The sequence below is a fragment of the Hetaerina americana genome, unplaced genomic scaffold, assembly GCF_022747635.1.
Source record: "Hetaerina americana unplaced genomic scaffold, ioHetAmer1.1.p SCAF_29, whole genome shotgun sequence".
In the NCBI taxonomy this organism is placed as follows: Eukaryota; Metazoa; Arthropoda; class Insecta; order Odonata; family Calopterygidae; genus Hetaerina; species Hetaerina americana.
In genome coordinates, this window is record NW_027286863.1 from 632,806 (window position 1) to 654,494 (window position 21,689).

The 21,689-nt window shown below is 39.1% G+C and overlaps 1 protein-coding gene across 4 annotated transcripts in view; it reads left to right on the forward strand.

Annotated features, from left to right (window-relative positions):
• Positions 1–21,689, forward strand: part of LOC139689918 (inter-alpha-trypsin inhibitor heavy chain H2-like) — a 50,621-nt gene that overhangs the window by 16,961 nt on the left and 11,971 nt on the right. For 3 of the 4 annotated variants that reach the window (XM_071587042.1, XM_071587043.1, XM_071587045.1), the window contains exons 2-7: positions 4,209–4,372; positions 6,841–6,930; positions 7,942–8,083; positions 8,172–8,286; positions 15,392–15,627; positions 16,124–16,324. In XM_071587042.1, coding sequence (XP_071443143.1) covers positions 4,209–4,372; positions 6,841–6,930; positions 7,942–8,083; positions 8,172–8,286; positions 15,392–15,627; positions 16,124–16,324 — 948 coding nt within the window. The remainder of the gene's footprint in view (positions 1–4,208; positions 4,373–6,840; positions 6,931–7,941; positions 8,084–8,171; positions 8,287–15,391; positions 15,628–16,123; positions 16,325–21,689) is intronic. The other variant, XM_071587044.1, reaches the window with a different exon arrangement.

The following is a 21,689-nucleotide window of genomic DNA, read 5'->3' on the forward strand; positions in this document are numbered from 1 at the left end:
ATGACGCCGTAGCAAAACCCACCCTATCTGCAGACCCCGCACGGCGTGCTACCACGATTTTCCGAATATGTAATTAGTTTAACGTAAACGGTGGTTTCGGGGAACACTTGGCGATGCCCGACGATCGCCTTTTAAAATTTACATCTACATAGAAAATACATAAATAAAAATTTTATTTTACAATTATTCATCGGCCGAAAAAATGAAGGCGAGTGTAAATATGAAAGATACGAGGGTCATCCGGAAAGTAGTACCCGTTCGTGCCGCATGAAGTGCTGACGACGCGAGTAGCCGCTGGACGAGGTCAGATAGCTTCAGTGGCTTGTCTGCCTTCTCTGAGCCAAGTTGCGTGACGCTAGCATTGCCTGTGTTGTTTCTGTGATTGTTTACAATGTTTAAAAAAATTGAGAACGCCGCCAGTTGTGAAGTGAGGGCAGTGATTAAATTCCTCAATGCAAGAAACGTTCGCCCATGTGATATTCATCGCCAATTAAAGGAGGTGTATGGAGACAATGTAATGGACGAGTCGTCTGTTCGGCGGTGGTGTCGCAACTTCAACATGGGGAGGGGGAACACACACGACGATGAGCGTTCGGAGAGACCGTCTGTCATTACAGACCAACTGGTGAGCTCAGTTGACGAATTCGTGAGGAACGATCGGCGCGTCACAATTGATGACATCTGTGAGCATTTTCCCAATGTTTCTCGAACAATTGTTCATGAAATTGTTAAACACCATCTGCATTATGCAAAAATTTGTGCAAGATGGGTCCCTCGCGTATCTCAATGAGCTGGCGGCGAAGGACTATGCAGCAGGAATACAGAAACTTGTCACACGTTATGACAAATGCCTTAATTTGCTTGGAGATTATGTTGAGAAGTAGTTTAAAGTATCCTCTTTCAAATAAAATTTTTTATGTTTGTTAATATTTACTTTTGTGTCTTAATTTCACGAACGGGTACAACTTTCCGGATGACCCTCGTATCATCGACTAGAATTACTTGACCACACCTTTCGCGAAGAATCGCTAAGGACAAACTGAAAGCGTCCCATTATTATTGAATGGTCCAGTTTGAAAGACACCTGCAGCACGAGGATTTACATGCAAGACGCATAAGCATACACCACATATGTACATAATATCACGCAAGCCGCCGCAGGGGTGTATGGCGGGGGGTGTTAGGTCACTATCCGTAAAAGAGAATAAGACCACAAACCAGCATACAAGTTTTACGCTCACACAGAGGGAATAAGTTTGGCATCGGATTACATGCATTGTGATGTGAGACCACGGTGAGAACAGAAGGGAAATGCCCAAGGCAGTGCCCAACGGACCGGTGTAAAGAATCCATTTTTTCGTCGCACGATTCGTGACTACAACAATGGAAAACATCCGCAGTTCGAACAGATAGATTTTATGCCAAATTTTTTTTCTAAAAATCTTTAGTTTTTGCACGATGGCACTGCATGAGCAACAAATCTTTATTTATCAAGTACTACGCAAGTTTATTTTAAATGTTCAGCGCAATTCATATTCGTATAATCTAATAGTTAGCGTAACATTCATAGTTAAAAAAGGCAGAGTCCGCATTCAGAGCTAAGAGCTAGAGAGTGAGTAAGAGAGAAAGCGGTAAACAAATACAATCAGAATATTTGGTACTACTTATAGCACTACTTACTCGTATGACTTCCGAAAAATATGCCAAAAAAGACAAGCAGCATAAGAATGCTGTAATAATTTAAAGTTAATTTTACGTATCTTTTAGAGGTAATCTTATTCTTTTCGTTTTGCATATCGACCACTTTGGCATTGTTGGTGGCGTCACAAAAACCATAGCTCTACGATCAAACGTCGTGCGAGAAAATCACGCGGGTCGGCTAGTAGCTCTAATGGCCAATGACTTGTGACTCACTGTGAACAGTAGCACTTTCCGCATAAAACACTTCACAAATCTTAAGTTTTTACGCCAGGCGTCATCATCAGGTGAAGCCTCTAGAGTACGTATGCTTTGTCTCCGCAGCCAATTAGTAGCTTTAGGGGTTTGAGGGAATTGGCATGTGGGTGGGAGGAGTCGAGGTCAAGATGTCTCGCGACCTAACTCCGGGCGGGGGCACTTTGGAGGAAGGGGGAGGATTAGACGCGCTGAGGTGCGAGAGGAGGGCCGACCTTGTGGCTTGCTGGGCAGTGGGCAAGGGGACGCGCTGTGCTGTGCTGCCGTAAGGTGGAAGAATAGAGGAATAAGGGCCATAGCATCAGTTGACACTTGGGAATAAATGGTAAACGCATTTATGACTTGGGCAAAAAAATCCATGACCCGAAGATAAGCATGCATCTAATTTTTTCGTGGAGAATTTGTTGAAGTGTTGGCAAAATAAGTGTGTAAATGCCCTTTGCGTCTTTGAATTCGGCCGAAAAACTAAAGAATAACAGTCGAGAATTTTGGAGAGCGCCCAAAGAAGAGAAGTGCGAATTGCTGCCAAATATTTCCGCAATCCTAATATGCATAGTAGAACAGAGCTTCTGAAAATATATGGCATATTATTAGAGGAAAGTAAAAAAGAACGTTTTATTTTGAATACTCCAAATCCTTATTCCCATCTAGATACTGATTCGGGAAGAAAGTCCAACGCTCTAATGATAACACAAAATGAAAAGACGATGTCGATCAAATGACTTGCAAATAACTCGGTTATGTCAGGAACTCGCAGATGGCTCCTACACACTTTTAGTAATCCTCAATCAATCTGGCGTCCTTCAAACGCACTTTTAGTAATCCGTAATCATAATGAAATAAGGACAATTTGCACTTTTCCACAGTTTATTTAACGTACGACGCGTTTCAACTCACAGAGTTGAATGAATGACTCTGTGAGTCGAAACGCGTCGTACGTTAAATAAACTGTGGAAAAGTGCAAATTGTCCTTTCATTATGATGAACTTCCACGACCTCAAGCCTGAATCTGTTGAACTTAATCCGTAATCAATCTGGCGTCCTTTAAACGCACTTTTAGTAATCCTTAATCAATCTGGCGTCCTTTAAACACACTTTTAGTAATCCTTAATCGATGATTGCCTGGATATTAATAACTACTTGCTTGTGCTGCAAGGGTGTTTTACTCCTGAAATGTAAAAATTCGGGATGGATTAAGGGAACACCACGCGTTTCTCTAGAATTATAACTCCAAATTCCTGTTCACAAAACATCTCAAATGGTCTGCAGACCATATGAGGTGTTTTGAGATAACATACAATAGAAAGAAGAATTATTCAAATGGTTAATCCTTGATGGGACGCCACGCGTCGAAAATTCGGCAGTGAAATGAATTGTTTTATGCGGATATTCCAAGTTTTCCAGTTTAAATAGCACTGGAACGTGGCTTCAGGTCGACTTATTGATAATTATAGGGATCAAAACAACATAGGAACAACAAGGAGGGTTTTTAATAAGCTCACCTCGCACAGAAGCGAGTCCAAAGGCTTTTGAAACACGCACTCGGGGGGAGGGAAAGGTGAAGGGATGGTGGAGGCAGTTTATTCCTTCGTGACACCTGTGGCTTGCCACAATGTGCCGATATCCATGGAAGCTCGCCGCTAGAATTTTTAAAAAACTTTTTATAGCCTTTTTTCATAGAGGCAGCTGGCTGGTTCTCCATGTCCTGTCGGTCAGCACTCGAAAGCTGTGGGCACGACACCAACCAGTATTTTAAGCATTAACTACTGCTATATTCGACAGTTTTACATATAAAATGAATCGCTTTATTAGCCTACCTAGATCTCACTCACTGAAGGATGTAATAGTATGGTGTTATTATAATTAAAAAGCTAATTTATACAAAAGATAAAAAATAATTTTAATTTAAGACGGGTTTAATAATGTTAAATCTTTACAGAAGTTTGAATGAGCACTCTCAGACCGACAGCATTTGTGCATATTTACGAACCAAATTTTAAAAACCCGGGAGTCGAAACCCGGCCCTCTAGTCATTAAACCAATGCTATATCCCTGGACTCCTACCACGACCCATACTTATAGTTTATTATATCAAATTTCCAAAAGGAATGTTTAGAAGATTCATTTTTTCAATTCAATTGAATTTCAATCAATTTGATAAATCACACATATATTGAGCTAGTTATTATGGTTTTGACAATTGTCTGCGTGACCCATTATGCTACATTATTTTTTCCCCATCTTTGTCCATTCAGAAACCTGAAACAATTCTGCAGTCATACATCGTAAATTCCAACATACACTACCGCTACGCATCGACCCTCGTAAGCAGCCAAGTGGTGAACCCAACGGAGCAGAAGCAACGAGTGAACTTCACCGTCATTCTCCCCGAGGATGCTTACATCACTAGTTTTGTAATGTAAATCTTGGTATTTTTTCAGTTAATTTTTAAGATTTTTAAAAGAACACATTCAAATCATTGAGGAAAAAAATGGAGAAGAGGGATTCTCATTTTCAGAACCACAGTAATAGGCATTAAACAATTCATGCATTGCTTAAAGATGTTACCTCATTGGGACAGAGTGTGTCCGATTAGCATTCTTGAAAATTTATTTAAGATCACTACGCCAAAATATGTAAACTATAAAAATTTAGTATGAATAATTTCAAACTAAATCCTTTTAAATAACGGTGTTTGGTCAAAAAAATCATGCAAAACATTTATCTACAAGGCTTCCTGCTAGCTTATAGAGACAAGGGTGCTGCGATGGAGCAGGAAATGTAATTTTAGAGCACTGGAATGTGAATGCTGCTTTCAAATCCATTTCAGCCTCTCTTTGGTGGATGGGGACATCATTTGTCCAGTCTCAGTGAGAAGAATCGCAGAATGTAGCAAGGGGTTGTGGGCTCAAAAAACAGATTGGGGCAAAGGATATGAGAAATGGTTTGATTAACAAAAGATCTGAGTCTGTTTTTAAAGATGTTTTTTACAGCAAAAAAGATGACAGCAAGTGTATTGTTTCAAAACTCGGTTCATTTGAAAATGAACCTTCGAATGACAAATCGTTAATTGGGAACATCTTTAAAGCAGCAGGCTGAGAATTTCCGTTACCAATGCACATTCCTCCCTTTCTCACTCTCCACCGTCAGCAGTGAGTTCCATTGCCAAGGGCTAGCAGTGATAATTCTTTAAAATAAATATTATTCAAAAATAAAATTGTGTAGTCCTATATATTTTTAAAAGTCATACATATACTTTCAGTATAAAAGTATATGAAATAATTAACCATATATGAACAATGAGAATGATGCCTTTTAATTAGAACAGTCATGGCCATGGAATTATATTCTATTAATTTGTAATGCATCATGAAACTCATTAGAAGTGTAGCTTTTGAAAAACAATCAAAATATTTTGTGCATGGAATAAGGATTCTTTTGTATTTTAAAATGGAAATCCATACTTAAAAATTAAATTCATTCCCTAGTGCCTGTACATACATATAAGATCCTGCATGAACTATTGCTCTGGTGCGGTGGAAGGGCTCAAGTACGTCCATATAGAATATGAAGTGGCTGAGGATAGCTTAGGTCCAGGCACATTTGATAGTGAGAGGAAGAAGGCAACAAGGAACAAGGCTGAGAGGATGGATAACAAACTACTCGGTACAACTCCAGGGTTTAGGGCAACATGGTTGAAAGAGTTTTATGGGCTTATTCACAGTGTACTTTAGGAAACAGCTACCCCAAGGAATGCATTATATCAGTATTTATTGCCTACCCAAATTTGGGGAACACAGCAGTTAGTTAGGGCCTTAAGTTGGATATTGCTGGTTGTTTTTTAGTTCTTAGAATCATGAACGAAAGGACGCCATGGCACTGAAACATGATGCAATTGTTTGTTTTGTGGATTTTGAGAAGGGATTTGACAGAGTGAATTGGGTAGAATTAGAATACATAGCAGATATTAGGAGTAGGCTGCACAACTTGTGCGATGGAATTGGCCCATGCCTCGGACTGCCCAAGTGCAAGGAGCGGATGGGGAGTTGGAATGGGCAGTATTTGGAAGGGAGGCAATATATGTTGATCCATTACCACCCATATAGACTGGAAGCATAGGGATAAAAGATCCATCCGAAAACAACCTCGACTGGTAGGCTATTCTTAATAATTTATTTTCTGTACTTGAGAAAGTGTTTGCTCGAGTGAACTGACTAAAACAGTTTTACAAAATAGAGGCTAGGATAGCAGAGGTGCATCCCTTATTTGAAATCCTATTTGAATCAGGCTGCAAAAGGCTAAGTATAAGATACACATATAATTGAAATTGGTAGTGTTCGATATGGAATCAATTTTAAGACTAAAATGAACCACGTGAAGCTTGGTTAGCTTAAGTTAATCGCGCACCAAGTTAAGTCCAACATCATGTCAAGTTCACTCACCTGGGAGGGACAGGTAGTGAGTGCCTTTCTCTGTGCTACCTTTGGTTCTAAAGCTAAAGTTATGGGGCAACCAGAGTCAACGAATACATACCAAGGCTTTTCACTCAGTTGCCAAATGCCCTCCTGACCATAATGCCGTATCCATTAATGTTAAAAGAGGTGTGGGATTGATGAGAAGCAGTTTATAAGTTGGCGGGAAGTATTTAATTGCGTGGGATAAATGTATATTGTACTAAGGCATGAGTATAAATATGTACCTGAAAATATTAAAAGTGTGAATTCTGGTAAATTAAAAAAACAAAATATTCTAATTTAGCTGTGCAGTGATATTCATAAATGATATGATAGTACATTTGTGTTAGTGTGATTAGTAAATTAGTATTATTAAACTAGATCTCCACAATATTATAACTATGGCAATTTTTAATAGTAATATTTGTTCTAGGGATGTGGGAGATCAATTATATGAAACTACAGTCGCCGAAAGAGAAAAACTGGATGTGGATGGTAAATTGGACGAGATAGAAGCTGTGAGGTAAGACTCAGAGATATTGTTATCGTGGAATGCAATCAAAATCATAAAAGCCTTGAGCCCAGTCCTTTGTGCTTTGTTATTTTTTAAGCCAAATCAACAAACACCAAGCAGAGGATGGAGAATTTAAATATTACTAAGGATGCATTGAAAGAGAAATAAAACAACTGGATTTAGATTAATCATGAAACTTGGGGTACCTTTGTATCATTTGAAACAATGTTACTCATTATTAAATAATTTCAAGGAACATGAGCAATCTCTAACTTTTGTAATCACTGTGTAATCTCTGATTTTCATCAAAGGGCATTACTAAAAATAGAGCAATCTAAAGTAATCCATAACAACAAATGAAATGGACGATATATAAATAAAAATAGAATAAACATATTTATAGAAAATTCCAAGAAACTGCAGGAGATGCCACAGTATGACTTTTGACGGAGTCATCTGCTAATGTGCATTTCAATGGAACAATGTCAGAGTGTAAAAATCATTCGACTTGGCCGGGATGCAAACCTGTATCCCTCGATGTCTTGCCGAGTGCTTTAGTCAGTTAAGCTATCGAGGCGTCCTCTTGAACTCTGAAAAATCCTGGTCAAGGTGAATGATTTTTACACTCTGACATTGTTGCATATTTATAGCACTCGGTCACTGAAGTGGAAACACAATGCTCCAGTAATCATTGAAAAGCATTTTGTCTCAGAGTCAGACTTTGAGAAAAATCCAATCTGAAGCCATTCGTTGCATAATATTAGTAATAAATACTTTCCCCTTGTGCCATTGTGTTAACCACATCTGAACTGCATGCCAACATGATCAAATCTCTCATTTCAAACCTAATGAACCTTAGGCAAAGAATTAAAAAAAAACTATAAGATGACATTTATGAAACACGATGAGGAGTATTTTTAAAAGAATTAATCAATTCTTACAATGAATGTTTTTGGAATTTTATATTTGAAAAAAATATGAACACGAAATTTAGTAAAATCAGATTCAAATTTTCGGCAGGGTACGAGATTCCAATGTTTTTCGAGCTTCTGTCTGCCTGGCACCAGGAGGTACAAGAGCAAGCTTTTACTTGACGTATGAGGAACTACTCCAGAGAAGGATGGGAGCGTACCAACACGTAATAAATTTGCATCCAGGGCAGGTGAAATTGACATTTAACTCAATTCAATCTCATGAGTGCAACGATGCTGAACTGATGGATTTCATGATCTGTTACCTCCTTCCCACAGGTAGCTCAAGAAATGAAAGTTGAAGTGGTCATTCATGAAGGGAGAAACATTAGCGCTCTAACTGTTCCAAGCATCCGGTCAGGACATGAAATTGACACAGAACCGCATGAAAGAGGTTAAGACTCTTTAATTTATCAGATTCTATTCTCAACTGATAATCAATTCTATAGTATGCCCTCTGTATAGAGTTCAGTTTTGGGCAGTGCCTCACACAGTAAGCATCCTCAGCAACCTCTGACGATTCCCTACATAATGGTGCTGGAGTGCCTACCAACTTAAATCTACAGCGTCTCTCTATATTTCTAGTATGTCTTGGTAAAATAAGAGTATCACATTGGGAAGTGATTGACTGGAAAAATGTAAATGTTGGTAATAGTCTTCTATAATTTGCTATGGTCATATTATGTATTTTCAAATTTTTTTAGGCATGAGTTATACTTAGTTATTGGTACTCAGTAGGTTAAAACCATGTAAGATTGAATTTAGGGAAAATGGTACTTGGATTTAGGGAAAAGGAACCATGGATAAAATGGTCTCCCAAATCTCTTTACCTCTAAAATTCATTCATCGGCTTCATTTTTGTAAGATTATTCAGTAGAAGTGAGACCTCATGCTAATCTATTAATTTGCTGTGGTGGGCAGGCTTGCAGACTTTGATGACCCCTATAGCTCTTCTGGCAGTAGAAATACGTACAACTCCTGTTAGGTTTACTAATTCCAGACTGATTGAGGGGTAAGAACCAGATGAAAGATAGTCCATGAAGTATCTGCCCCTCTGAAAGCACTTTGCAAAAGCATCAACATCTTCAACGGGGGAGCCAATGAAGTGATGGCGTCAAATTGGAAACAATATTGAGAAAGAAACATAATAATGAATCCTGGCAGCTACAAGACTCACAATCAATCCACAGAGGCAGCAGCAATGTCTGGCGGTAGGGAAGACAAGATATCCACAATCGTCAACAGGATGCATCTTTCCACAGTCAATTGATAGCCACAGAAAATAACGCAAATTGGAACTCAAACATGTTAGAATAGAGACTTTTAATGATGATAGGAGAGTATGGCTCAGAAAACATGAATTACCACAGGGAAAAAACCAAAGAGTTTAGCCAGAGAATAACTAACTAACCCATAATAACTAACATCTAGTTGAAATACCAACTCAGTTATGTCAAAATATCACAGTTAATAGCTATATGGAAAATATTGGTAGTTACAAGAGGATATGAGTTATGTTATATTATGGTTAGACATAGGCATAGGAAGAGTCATTCATTCTTCAAGTCATCAATATTGAAATGGTTAAAGAAAAGTGGTAGAAGGGACAGTGAAAGAATATGGAGCTTTCCAAGATGAAAAGAAATGGATGTGCTATGCAGGAAGGTGAAAGAACTGTTAAGTAAGAAAGAAAAATCTGATCAAACCAGCAATGATGCAACAGCTATTGTCAGTCCATGCTGAAGAGATTCAGACACAAAGGAAAGCCTAAACAGAGGAGGTATGTGTGAAACATATTTTGCTGGAAATTTTATAGGCACTAAAAGAGCAAGCTTCATAAACCTAAGAAATCCTGATCCACATTTAATCAAAACAAAATGATGATTCTTAATTTAATGCTTACTTGACATTGAGAGAGAATATGTATGGAAGGAGATGAAATGATCTAGCTAGGGCAAAAGAAAACAGCTATGCCCAGCTACACAAGTGTTTAGGGCAACAGGGAAGGAAGAGTTTAAAAGGGTAATTCATGGTATGTATTTATGCAGGTGGAATTTAACCAGAAGATTTCATTAGATAAGCATTTATTCCATTCCAAAAAATGGGAAATAGGACCATAAGATATTTGCACCCAGCGAATTTATCGCAAAATAACATCACAAAAGAATGGAGAGGAGCAAAATGATTAGTTTAGGAAGAATGAGTAAAGTCATGTGTGACTGCAGGGGTGTAATTAGGTCACTGATCGATAAAGAAGTATAATTACAACCACACTGTTTTTGTTTGCTTCATGGGTGGTGACTAGGACCGTGTTTTCCCATCGATAACGCGCACGTTTTCTAAACAAAAATGTTAAGATGATCGAAAAAAATGACGATGCGCGTAATGTAATGAAAATGGAAAAAGTCCAAACATTTACATACACATGTACACAATAATATAAAGGAGAGTCCCGCAAAATAAATTAGTCTGGAAGCATGCCTTTCTAATTGCATTCAAAATTATATAGATCTGATTATTTTAGTTATTTCATCTTATAAATCCATGAGAAAAAACAGAAATATATAATTTCTTGACTTCAATTATTCTAATACATAGTACTTCACGTACACGTCGCATTACATACAAGTAAGTATGTATGATATATGTATAAATTTAGGATAGGTAGATCACTCGAATCAAAGAAATTCGTCACCTGAATCACAATTGAATGAAATAACTGCATTTATTACCTCTTCAGGCACATCACCGAGTTCATTCTCCCAAGTTTACTCCTCCTCATCTTCCAGCACTGGCGTTGAAATGTTGCCTTAAGCTTTTTCAAATCCATTTTTTTACACAAGTCCCTCAGACACCCTGCCAACTTTCCAGGATCCAATGGCTTATTTCTTCATCAGACACTCTTTTAATCCTTCCCGATTCTGTGCAGTCTTTCACACCAGGCATCATCCACTTTTCCCAACTAGAACGTAACTTACATTTAAAAGATAGATCAATTCAGGTTTGAAACATTCACCATGTAGGCGACACTTTCATAGAACTAAGAGGGTGTCTAGAACAGCTGAGCGCCAATACTAACAAAGGGAAGTAAAGCAAACAAAACAAGACGATTCTATTTCATTCATTCTCTTATATCGTTTTCATTTGACTTGCTGAAATTTAATTTATATAGCAAATAAAAGGGCACACAAACTACGTCTCGTTTCGATTTACGAATGATAGCGAAAAAGCAATGAGGTGTAATAATAATATTGTCTGCTTGTAAATATTGTTTATTTTTTGATCCTTCCGTGGTTTAGAATTAATTTAAATCACTTGGCTCTAATCTTCTGTATACTTACGGTAGATACAACCACTATCAATTATGATTCCATGCATTCTTTAGTTGTCACCATCTAATACCATATGGATATAGACGTATTTTTACGCTATATATAAATACACGTGTATAATGACGCACGTCTGTATATATATCTATGTATACATGCGCGCAAAATTTTTACATATATGTATGATGTATATATATATATATATATATATATGTATATATATGTGTGTATGTATATATATATATATATATATATATGTATATATGTGTGTGTATATATATATATAAAATCTTCGAAATGGAACGCTCTTCGGCGACGCACAAATATATAAAAACACAGATGTAGATTTTTAGAATACAGAGACACAAAGAAAGGACACTCGCAATTTGTTATTTGACGTTTCGACAGCACGGCTGTCGTCTTCAGAATCTATATATATATATATATATATATATATATATATATATATATATATATATATATATATATATATATATATATATATATATATATATATATATATATATATATATATATAAATTTTTTTTTTTAAGGTAATCTACCGGTTAAGGTAGGTTTTTCGATGGACACAACTACCAAACAAATATTTTGTGACTACTAACAAAACACAACCCTAAATTCTACTCTACACCAGGTCCCTCTTCATCTCTGAGTACTTTCTTCCGCCCTTCATCCCGTCCAACATCCCTATCCTATTCCTTCCCTTTCCTCTTTTGCCCAACATTCTACCCTCTATCACAGTCTTGAACATCCCACTGCCGGTCAACACCCCCTTCATCCACTTTTCCTGCCTCCATAGGATTGCTCCCAACAAACCCCTGTCTTCGCCCACCATACCAAGTACTTCCTCATTTGTTTTCTTCTCTGTCCATTTCACCTTCTCCATTCTTCTCCACACCCACATTTCAAAAGCCTCCAGTCTACGTCTATCCTCCTGCTTCAATGACCACGTTTCCGCGCCGTACATAGCTACGCTCCATATCAAAGTTTTTACGAGTCTTTTCTTAACATCCTTACTCAAAGTCCCCGTCATCAACTCCCTCCTCCTCGTGAAAGCCTCTTTGCCTAGCGCAATTCTTCTCCTTACGTCCCTACTACTTTGACCATGTTGGTCCAAAACACTACCGAGATACGTAAACTGTTCTACCTGCTCTAGTTTTTGCCCTCCTATTTTAATGTTAAGCTTGCCCTTTTTCTTTCTAGAAAATCGCATAACCTTTGTTTTATTAATGTTGATTCTCATCCCATACCTGTCGCACTGAATTTCCAATTCACTCAGCAATGCTTGCAGCCCCTTGGCTGACTGACAAACTAAAGCTTGGTCATCAGCAAACCTAACTGATTTTACGAATTCCCCGCCCACTTTCATTCCTACCTCGAGTTCTTCCCATGCCTCTTTGATCATTTCCTCTGCATACAGGTTGAACAGCAACGGTGATAATGGGCAACCCTGCCTTACACCCCTTCCTAACACTGCCCATCCTGACTCCCCGTTTCCCACCCGCACCTGAGCAGTCTGAGACATATATATATGTATATATATATATATATATATATATATATATATATATATATATATATATATATATATATAATCAGAATCAGTCTTCAGAATCTATATATATATATACATATTTATATCAAGGAAATATTTTTACTCTTGTGATATGTTCGATTCTGCCTTCCCCACCTCTCCTGTGTTCGTCCTTCATGTGTGTTCCCATCCATTTTCCTTATATCTGTTTCCATGTGAAAGAATATTTGTTCGCCGTATGGCGGGATTTTCGTGTTTGAATGTGTATTTGGTCAATGTGGCTCGTCTATTTCTAGTAGTTTTGAGGGGAGGCTACTGACAGCTGAGGTCATTTGCGCCATAGGGGATGGACAGGAAAGGATGAAGGGTGGAGAGAAACCCGGCGTCGGCATTAGCCTACTCTTTACGAAAGGCGCCAAGGGGTCCACAGTTTAACGTCCCATCCGACGGACGGCGTACTCACTCAAAGTGCCCTCCACAAAGCACCTCAAGTAGGGATCGAGATACCTCTGAAAAATATTCAACACCGCCGGGATTTGAACCCGCGCCCTCACGGTGGGAAGCCAGCACGTTAGCCCCCGCACCATCTCGATCCCCTTCGTCTCTTTCTTCTGGCTATGCGTGCTATTAAACGCACTTTTCCTTTCCTGTATGATGTTGTATGAATTCTAACCCCGTATCCTTTCCTCTTGTGTGTTGTCTATTTCTCCTTTGGTGGGTGAAACAGCCCGCTGGCAGCCCCATCTCTTGGCCAAAGAATCGGGGCACTTGGCGACATATTAGACCCACGGATCTCAGTCCTAATTACGTTTGCTCGGTAGCTCTAGCTGTTAGAGCATCCGTCCGGCAAGGGGAATAATCAGATGTTTGAGTCCCGGTCTAGGAAGTAATTTTACTCTTGTGATCCATTCGATTCCGCCTTCCCCGCCTCTACTGTGTTCGTCCTTTACACCTCTACTGTGTCCATCCATCCCTATCCATTTTCTTTATATCTCTTTCCATTGTTCATTTCATGCATGGGCAAGGGGAAGGGCTGGTAGAGGGAATGAATGAGAGAAGGTGAGAAATTCATCAGAGCGGTTGGATTTGCTATGGTCAACCTTTGGTCAGCTAGTCAGCCTAAATATTGCAATGATTGCTGAGTGTACCACAGAATCAGGGTGAAAGGTCTGGAATGAGGCAATGAAAAGAAAGCAAGGCCAATGAGGCTCTTGCTAAAAGTAAGACTTATATTAACATTAAAATTTTAGGGAATAGAGAGGAAAATATTTTAAATAAAGATTAGCAATATATTAAGGATAAAAAGAAGAATTGTGTCAAGAAAAGAAGATTTTATTCAGAGGTAATTGGTGACCCAGACCTTCAATAAAGTTATTGAAGAAATTAGTGAAACCTTTGACATGGGGTACAGTCTTACAATCTTCAGATACTTGGCCAATGGTACAAAGGAGATTGGAGGATTTTGGGATTTTGGTGTGAAGAAGAATGGAAAAGATGACACGGATTGAAAGAATATGAAGCACTAGTTGAAGAGGGAAAGATGTTGGGAGAGAGAAACTCAAAGAAGGTGAAAAAAGTAGATTTGGGGCATACTTGGTGGTACCATTATTACAATTTCAATTAGAAGCCTGTGATGGAGGGGAGACTGCTGGGTACATGAGGTAGAAGTATGGCAAGAATAGGCATTTTTGATGGAATGAAGAGAGGAGGAGGAGAGTATATGCAGCGGAAAAATGGTTTCTGTAGGTTATAGTTACATGATATATACCGTGGATTGCATAGGGCCCTTTCTGTGCTGCTTTCGATTACATGTGGCTTAATGGCTAAGCATCTTTTAATAATAGGTAGACCACTTTTATAAGTACTCATTGAATTTTTCAAAGCTTCTACCATCCTCACCCTACATACTGGGACATTATGAAATGGGTAACATTATGAATATTTTAAGCTGCAGTACACAGTCCAACAGACCAGGAAAGAGATACAGTTATCGATAAAAATCCATAATATCCACTGGACCAAATCTCCAGCGAATATTATTCTGGAATTAAAGTTTTATGATGGGCTCATTTATTCAAAGCTATGCCACTTGAATAGATTAAATGATGATAATCCTAGCTATAAAATATGTAAATTGATCTGAGAAAAGATCATTTTTTTCCTCTAAATATATGTACCCTATAGAATATTGAATTGATACAGTGGTTAGATTAATGACTTTCTGCTCTAATTGTGGAGTGAAAATACTTGGATGTGGTGAAGTAGTTTCAGTAGTTTAATGATTCTTACTTTGATGCTATTTAAAATAAATTACTTGACCAGTTGGGCAGATTTCTTGGTGACTTTAGTTCTGTTAAGGTAACACCATGCTTAGTACCACTTATCTTCTGTCAACCAATATCATGTCCACTGCAAAACTGCCGACTAATCCCTAACGCCACAGATGAGCTCATATATTACACATCATTAAAATTATACCCAAGTGGGACCATGTCCATCCATTTCAATTCCAAGTTTGAAATACATAAATTAATGTTTTCTGGCCTGTTTTTATAGGCGTCTTAAAATAATCATTCCAGATATCAATTGTACTAAATATGAATATTTTATGCCAGATAATTTAATACAGGTACTCCGACCATCACCAAAAGAGGCACATATTAAACTCACTCCAACACCAGAGGAGCAGCGAACGTGGAAAGGGCAATGGAAACGAACCAAAAGCCAGAAAGAGAGGATAGCCCAGCGAGGTAGGAGGTTCATTGAACGTGGGATCGAGGGTCAACTAGTCGTACTTTATGATGTCGCCAGGGAGCCATACACATCAAGCAAATCAGGCGGAGAAGTTGTGGTATGTTTACATCTGCTATTCAGAGTAAAAATTCTTTAATTTCATATGTTTATACATGCTGTCCTTGTACACCCATAAACATATTTACATAAGCTATTCAACACTCCCAAAAAGTCGTTTAGCTGTGCTCTTTTGCTAGGACGCAGTTCCAAGACTCATGCACTATTCTCATGAATGTATTCATTATAATATATTTTATGCTTCAATCGAAATAAATTTCTAAATGAAGTGGAGCCTTTATTTCTAAGTTTCAAATATGCTTTATCCTTAAAGGATCAAACTCATGGAATGTTTAAATAAAATAAATGATAAAATGTTGTGGAATATATCTGAATTGAAATTTAATCAAAATTCTTAATAAAACTGGATTTTAATGGCTTCCTTTGAAACCACTGGTGACCATGAAATGAACCCAATCATTTTCAAGCAAGCAATATGATTTTAAATGGGAAGAGTGTTATCTTTGTAATATAGTCATTCCCTGTTCACTTTACAGGTTCAAGACGGCTATTTTGTTCATTTTTTCTCACCTGCTAATCTGCCTCGGTTCAATAGACACCTGATATTCGTTATAGACGTGAGTGAATCGATGAAAGGCCGGAAGTGGAAGCACTTGAAGACAGCACTCATAGATATTTTGAATGGCCTCCAAAAAACTGAATACTTCAGTATTATTAAATTTAATAACAAAAAATCAGTAAGTATCACCGTATATATATATATATATATATATATATATATATATATATATATATATATATATATATATATATATATATAGAGAGAGAGAGAGAGAGAGAGAGACGGCCGAAGGCTCAAAGAGGGCCGAAAGCTCAAACACTTTACCGTGTGAGTGCCCTTTTAAATGTTGCTTTCTATTTGTGTTCTGTTGTGCCGTCCCAATATTGTGCTGCTCGTGTCATATATATATACATTCAAACACGAAATCCCACCAAACGGCGAACAAATACTCATTTTTTCACATACATAGAAACAGATATAAGGAAAAGGGAGAGGAACACACGCAAAGGACGAACACAGGAGAGGTGGGGAAGGCGGGATCCAGCAGATCATGAATGTAAAAATATTTGCTAGTCTAGGAACTAGGACTGTATATACTGTGCGTCGCGGTAGTCCAGTTGGTAGAGCTTTGGACTGCTGACCTGAGGGTCCGGGGTTCGATTCCCGGGCAAGGCTCTCTGGGCACCTGCAGCTCCACCCAAGCTATGTGATTTTTCGGGGTACCAGATCTTCCTGGGAAATCATAACCGGCACAGGGAAAGGAAGTGGCCCCCCTACCCTGATGTGTGGATTTCACATGCCGTATAAGGCTTAGTATATACAGGTATATATATATATATATATATATATATATAAACACAGTAATCAACCCAAAGGTTGGTTTAGTAGGTGATGGTAGAGTTCACGCAGTACTAAGCCTCATACGGCGTGTGAAATCCACACATCAGGGTAAAATATATATATATTTTTTTTTTAAGATAATCTACCGGTTAAGGTAGGTTTTTGGATGGACACAACTACCAAACAAATATTTTATTATTCCTAACAAAACACAAAATCCATCATCCTACTCTATATCAGGTCCCTCTTCATCTCTGAGTACTTTCTTCCTCCCTTCATCCCGTCCAACATCCCTATCCTGTTCCTTCCCTTTCCTCTTTTGCCCAACATTCTACCCTCTATCACAGTCTTCAACATCCCACTGCCGGTCAACACCTCCTTCATCCACTTTTCCTGCCTCCATAGGATTGCTCCCAACAAACCCCTGTCTTCGCCCACCATACCAAGTACTTCCTCATTTGTTTTCTTCTCTGTCCATTTCACCTTCTCCATTCTTCTCCACACCCACATTTCAAAAGCCTCCAGTCTACGTCTATCCTCCTGCTTCAATGACCACGTTTCCGCGCCGTACATAGCTACGCTCCATATCAAAGTTTTTGCGAGTCTTTTCTTAACATCCTTACTCAACGTCCCCGTCATTAACTCCTTCCTCCTTGTAAAAGCCTCTTTGCCTAGCGCAATTCTTCTCCTTACGTCCCTACTACTTTGACCGTGTTGGTCCAAAACACTGCCGAGATACGTAAACTGTTCTACCTGCTCTAGTTTTTGCCCTCCTATTTTAATGTTAAGTTTAGCCTTTTTCTTTCTAGAAAATCGCATAACCTTTGTTTTATTAATATTGATTCTCATCCCATACCTGTCGCACTGAATTTCCAATTCACTCAGCAATGCTTGCAGCCCCTTGGCTGACTGACATACTAAAGATTGGTCATCAGCAAACCTAACTGATTTTACGAATCCCCCGCCCACTTTCATTCCTACCTCGAGTTCTTCCCATGCCTCTTTGATCATTTCCTCTGCATACAGGTTGAACAGCAACAGTGATAATGGGCAACCCTGCCTTACACCCCTTCCTAACACTGCCCATCCTGACTCCCCGTTTCCCACCCGGACCTGAGCACTCTGAGACATGTACAGGTTGCGGATTAGCCTCCTTTCCCTCCAATCTATTCCTATTTTCTGCAATACACTCATTAGTTTTTCCCAATTCACTCTATCAAACGCTTTTTCGAAATCTACGAAACAGGCAAATACCTCCTGGTTGTGTTCTATATTCCTCTCGATTAATAATCTCATTAGTGCAATGGCATCACGCGTACCTCTCCCCTTCCTAAACCCAAACTGATCATCCCCTAAGTAATCATTTGCCCTACTTATCCTTTTGTTTATGATCCTGAGAACAACTTTAGCTGCGTGGGATATCAAACTAATTGTCCTATAGTCCTCACATGACGTGGCTTTTACCTTTTTCGGAATTGGAACTAAAACTGCTCTCACAAAGGCTTCCGGCCAGATTCCCTCCTCATAAATGCTACGGATCAGCCCATATAGCCTCTTCCTCCCACATTTTCCTAAGCATTTTAAAAGTTCCACGGGAATGTTATCTACCCCCACGGCCTTATTTAGTTTCATCTCCCTTAATGCCCTTTCTATCTCATTGTCTAGTATGCCTGGACCTAAGCTGTCTTCCTCTACGTCATTTTCTTTTTCAATGTCTAACTTTGTGGTCTGAGTTCTTTACTATACAGTTCTTCTATATACTCCTTCCATCTCTCTTGGATCTTTCCTGCGTCAACTATTACCTTACCCGCCTTATCTCTAACTGTTAGCATAGCTCTTCCTTTCTTACTTCCCGATAACGATATAACTTTGCTGTACAGCGCATCGAGTTCACCCTTTCTCTGCAGACTTTCCATATCCTCGCACTGCGTCTTCCACCATCCTTCTTTTGCTTTATTTGTTGCCCGCCTCAATTTATTGTTCAATTCTTTGTACTTCATTTTGCCTAATTCTGTATTTATATTCTTCCATTTTCGCCGCTCATCCATCTTTGTAATCATCTCATCCGTGATCCATGATTTCCTAGTCCTTTTAGCGTTAACGGTTCCAATAGTGTCTTTTGCGGCTTTAGACAACCCTTTTTTGATCATTTCCCATTTTTCTTCGATAGTTATAAGCCCTTTACCATCCTCCATGATTTTCTCTACCGCCTGTTTGTATTCCTTCCTTTTCAAACCATTTAATGCTTCTACATTCCATTTTCTAACTCGCCGCCCCTGCCTTATCTTTTTGAAACGTACGCTACATTTCATAACAACTAAATTGTGGTCTGAGTCCGCATCCGCTCCCAGGAAGCTGTGGGAATTTATCACACTGTTCCTAAACCTGTGTCTAACCAGGATATAATCTATCTGATATCTTCCTGAGTCACCTGGCATTTTCCATGTATACCTGCGTCTTTAGTGGTGTCTAAACCAAGTGTTGGTGATGACTAACCCCTGTCTCCTGCAGAACTCAACCGCTTTCTCCCCACGGTCATTCCTCGTGCCTAAACCGTAGTCCCCCACCTCATCACCATCTCTTCCTTCGCCTACCGTTGCATTCCAATCCCCCATCACTATCAAATGTTTCCCTGCAGGAACACACGCGATCATGTCCTCTAACTGATCGTATATCCTATCGACCTCTTCTTCCTTATGGTTGCTCGGTGGCATGTATACCTGAATAATAACTAAGTTTGTCGGTTCTGCTTTTATCTCCACTAGTAGTATTCTATCCGTTACCTGCTCTATGTTGACTACGCTTCTTCCTACCTCTTCATTTAATACTATGGCAACCCCTCGTTGGCTCTCGTCCCCACCGCTGTATATTACTCTATACTTATCACTCCAGTAATCCCCACTATTCTTCCATCTCACCTCGCATAGACCTAAAACATCTATATTTCCCCTTTCCATCTCTCGCTTAACATTCTCCAGTTTCCCTGTCCTCATTATCGTCCTAACATTCCTCGATCCTATTCTAACTACTTTGGTCTTCTTCTCCTGTGTCTTCTTTCCTGCTGCTGCTGGTTTTCCCTTGCAAGGGTTTCGTGGGATGACGACCGCGGAAGCCTTGCCTCCCCCGCTGCCGGGCACGACACCCGGCCGATTGGGCTGAGCCCCATAGTTTCCAGGACTCAAAATCTCTTTTTTGTCCATCATGTTAATCTTGGGAATAATAATTGAGGTGGTTTCCCGGTACCTTCCTCAATAGTGTTTTTAACGTGACACCATCACTAATTGGCCGCCCCACTGGGGTCAGACGCCATTGCAGCCGCCTCACTGAGGAACAGACGCTGCGTGGACTACCTTTCGTCTGGCTCCTAACCTTCGAGCTATCTGGCATGGGTGACCCTACCAGGAGCAATTTTTATTACTCCCGCCAGCACAGCTCTAGGGGTCATTGGAACGCACAAGCCCTTCCACCACGTCAAGGTTGTAGTCCGGGGAGGGAATATATATATATATATATTTAAAATATAAAAGACCAATAAAAGGACCCTAATGTTGTTATAAAAAAATATACAGAGATCAAAAAACCTTGTATATGGTCCAAACATTGTGTTGACCACTTAATTATATGATAAGTGATCTTAAAAACCTACTGAGTGTGAGGATTCCATCTTTGTATCAAAATATCAAAAAGTTTTCCTTTTGAGGTTATAAGGTGAAAATGGGAAACTATATTGCAGTATTCATCACCAGACAATTATACTATTATAATTATACTAATTAAAATAGCACGTACTATTTCCTAGCATCACCATGCACCTCTAGCAACTTTGACAGATGTTGGAAGACCCTGCTAATCCATGTGAGATTTTGTTGAGAAACAAACTGCATTTGAGTTGAGAAATAATCACATATTTCTCTGAAGGTAAAATGTAGATGGCAAAGGATGGGAAATGTTGAAATTTACATCACAATTTCATATAAAGCCAGTGAAATATCATTGTATAAGAAAATAAGGTGAAATAAATGGGTTGTCAATGGTGACATAGTGAAAGGAGAAATGAAGGCATGAGTCGAAGAACGAACGACATTAGTCAATGAAGGGAATGGTGACCCACAGAGCGGAATTGCTCGCTGGAGAACTCTTTGATAAAGTGCATCTGCAGGATCGCACTGATATTCTCAGTACTTTCACTTATATTCGAGCTGCACAAGATAACATTCTGAGCCCCTTGGGTAGGTATGTGTTATAAAGAGAAGAAAAGGGTATACACCGCCCGAGAGTTTAATAAAGGACTACAGTGTTGTATCATAGGATAGGAAGAAGGAGAGAACAAAATAGGAAGTGCACAGTACTGATTCAATGGCAAAACTCGTGTTCGTTGGGCCAGACCAAACGATTGGACAAATGATCACAGGGACATAGAAAAGGGAGGGGATGCAGGTGGCATTGAAAAGAGGGCAGGGGATTGAGAGTAGAATAAATTCATGAGGATAATTAGAGGAGTAGGCAGGCAATGGGACGCAATCTATTCCCTACCTTCCACCCCCCCCTCCCCCCATAATTATATTTTACCTTACTTCCCCACATTCTTCTATGCAGTCAATTCACCACCACACCATCTAGCCTGATGAAGATAGCCTTACCATCAAAACAGCATTGCAACTATCTCCTTTGCTCTCTTTTTCCCACATCCATTGATTCTT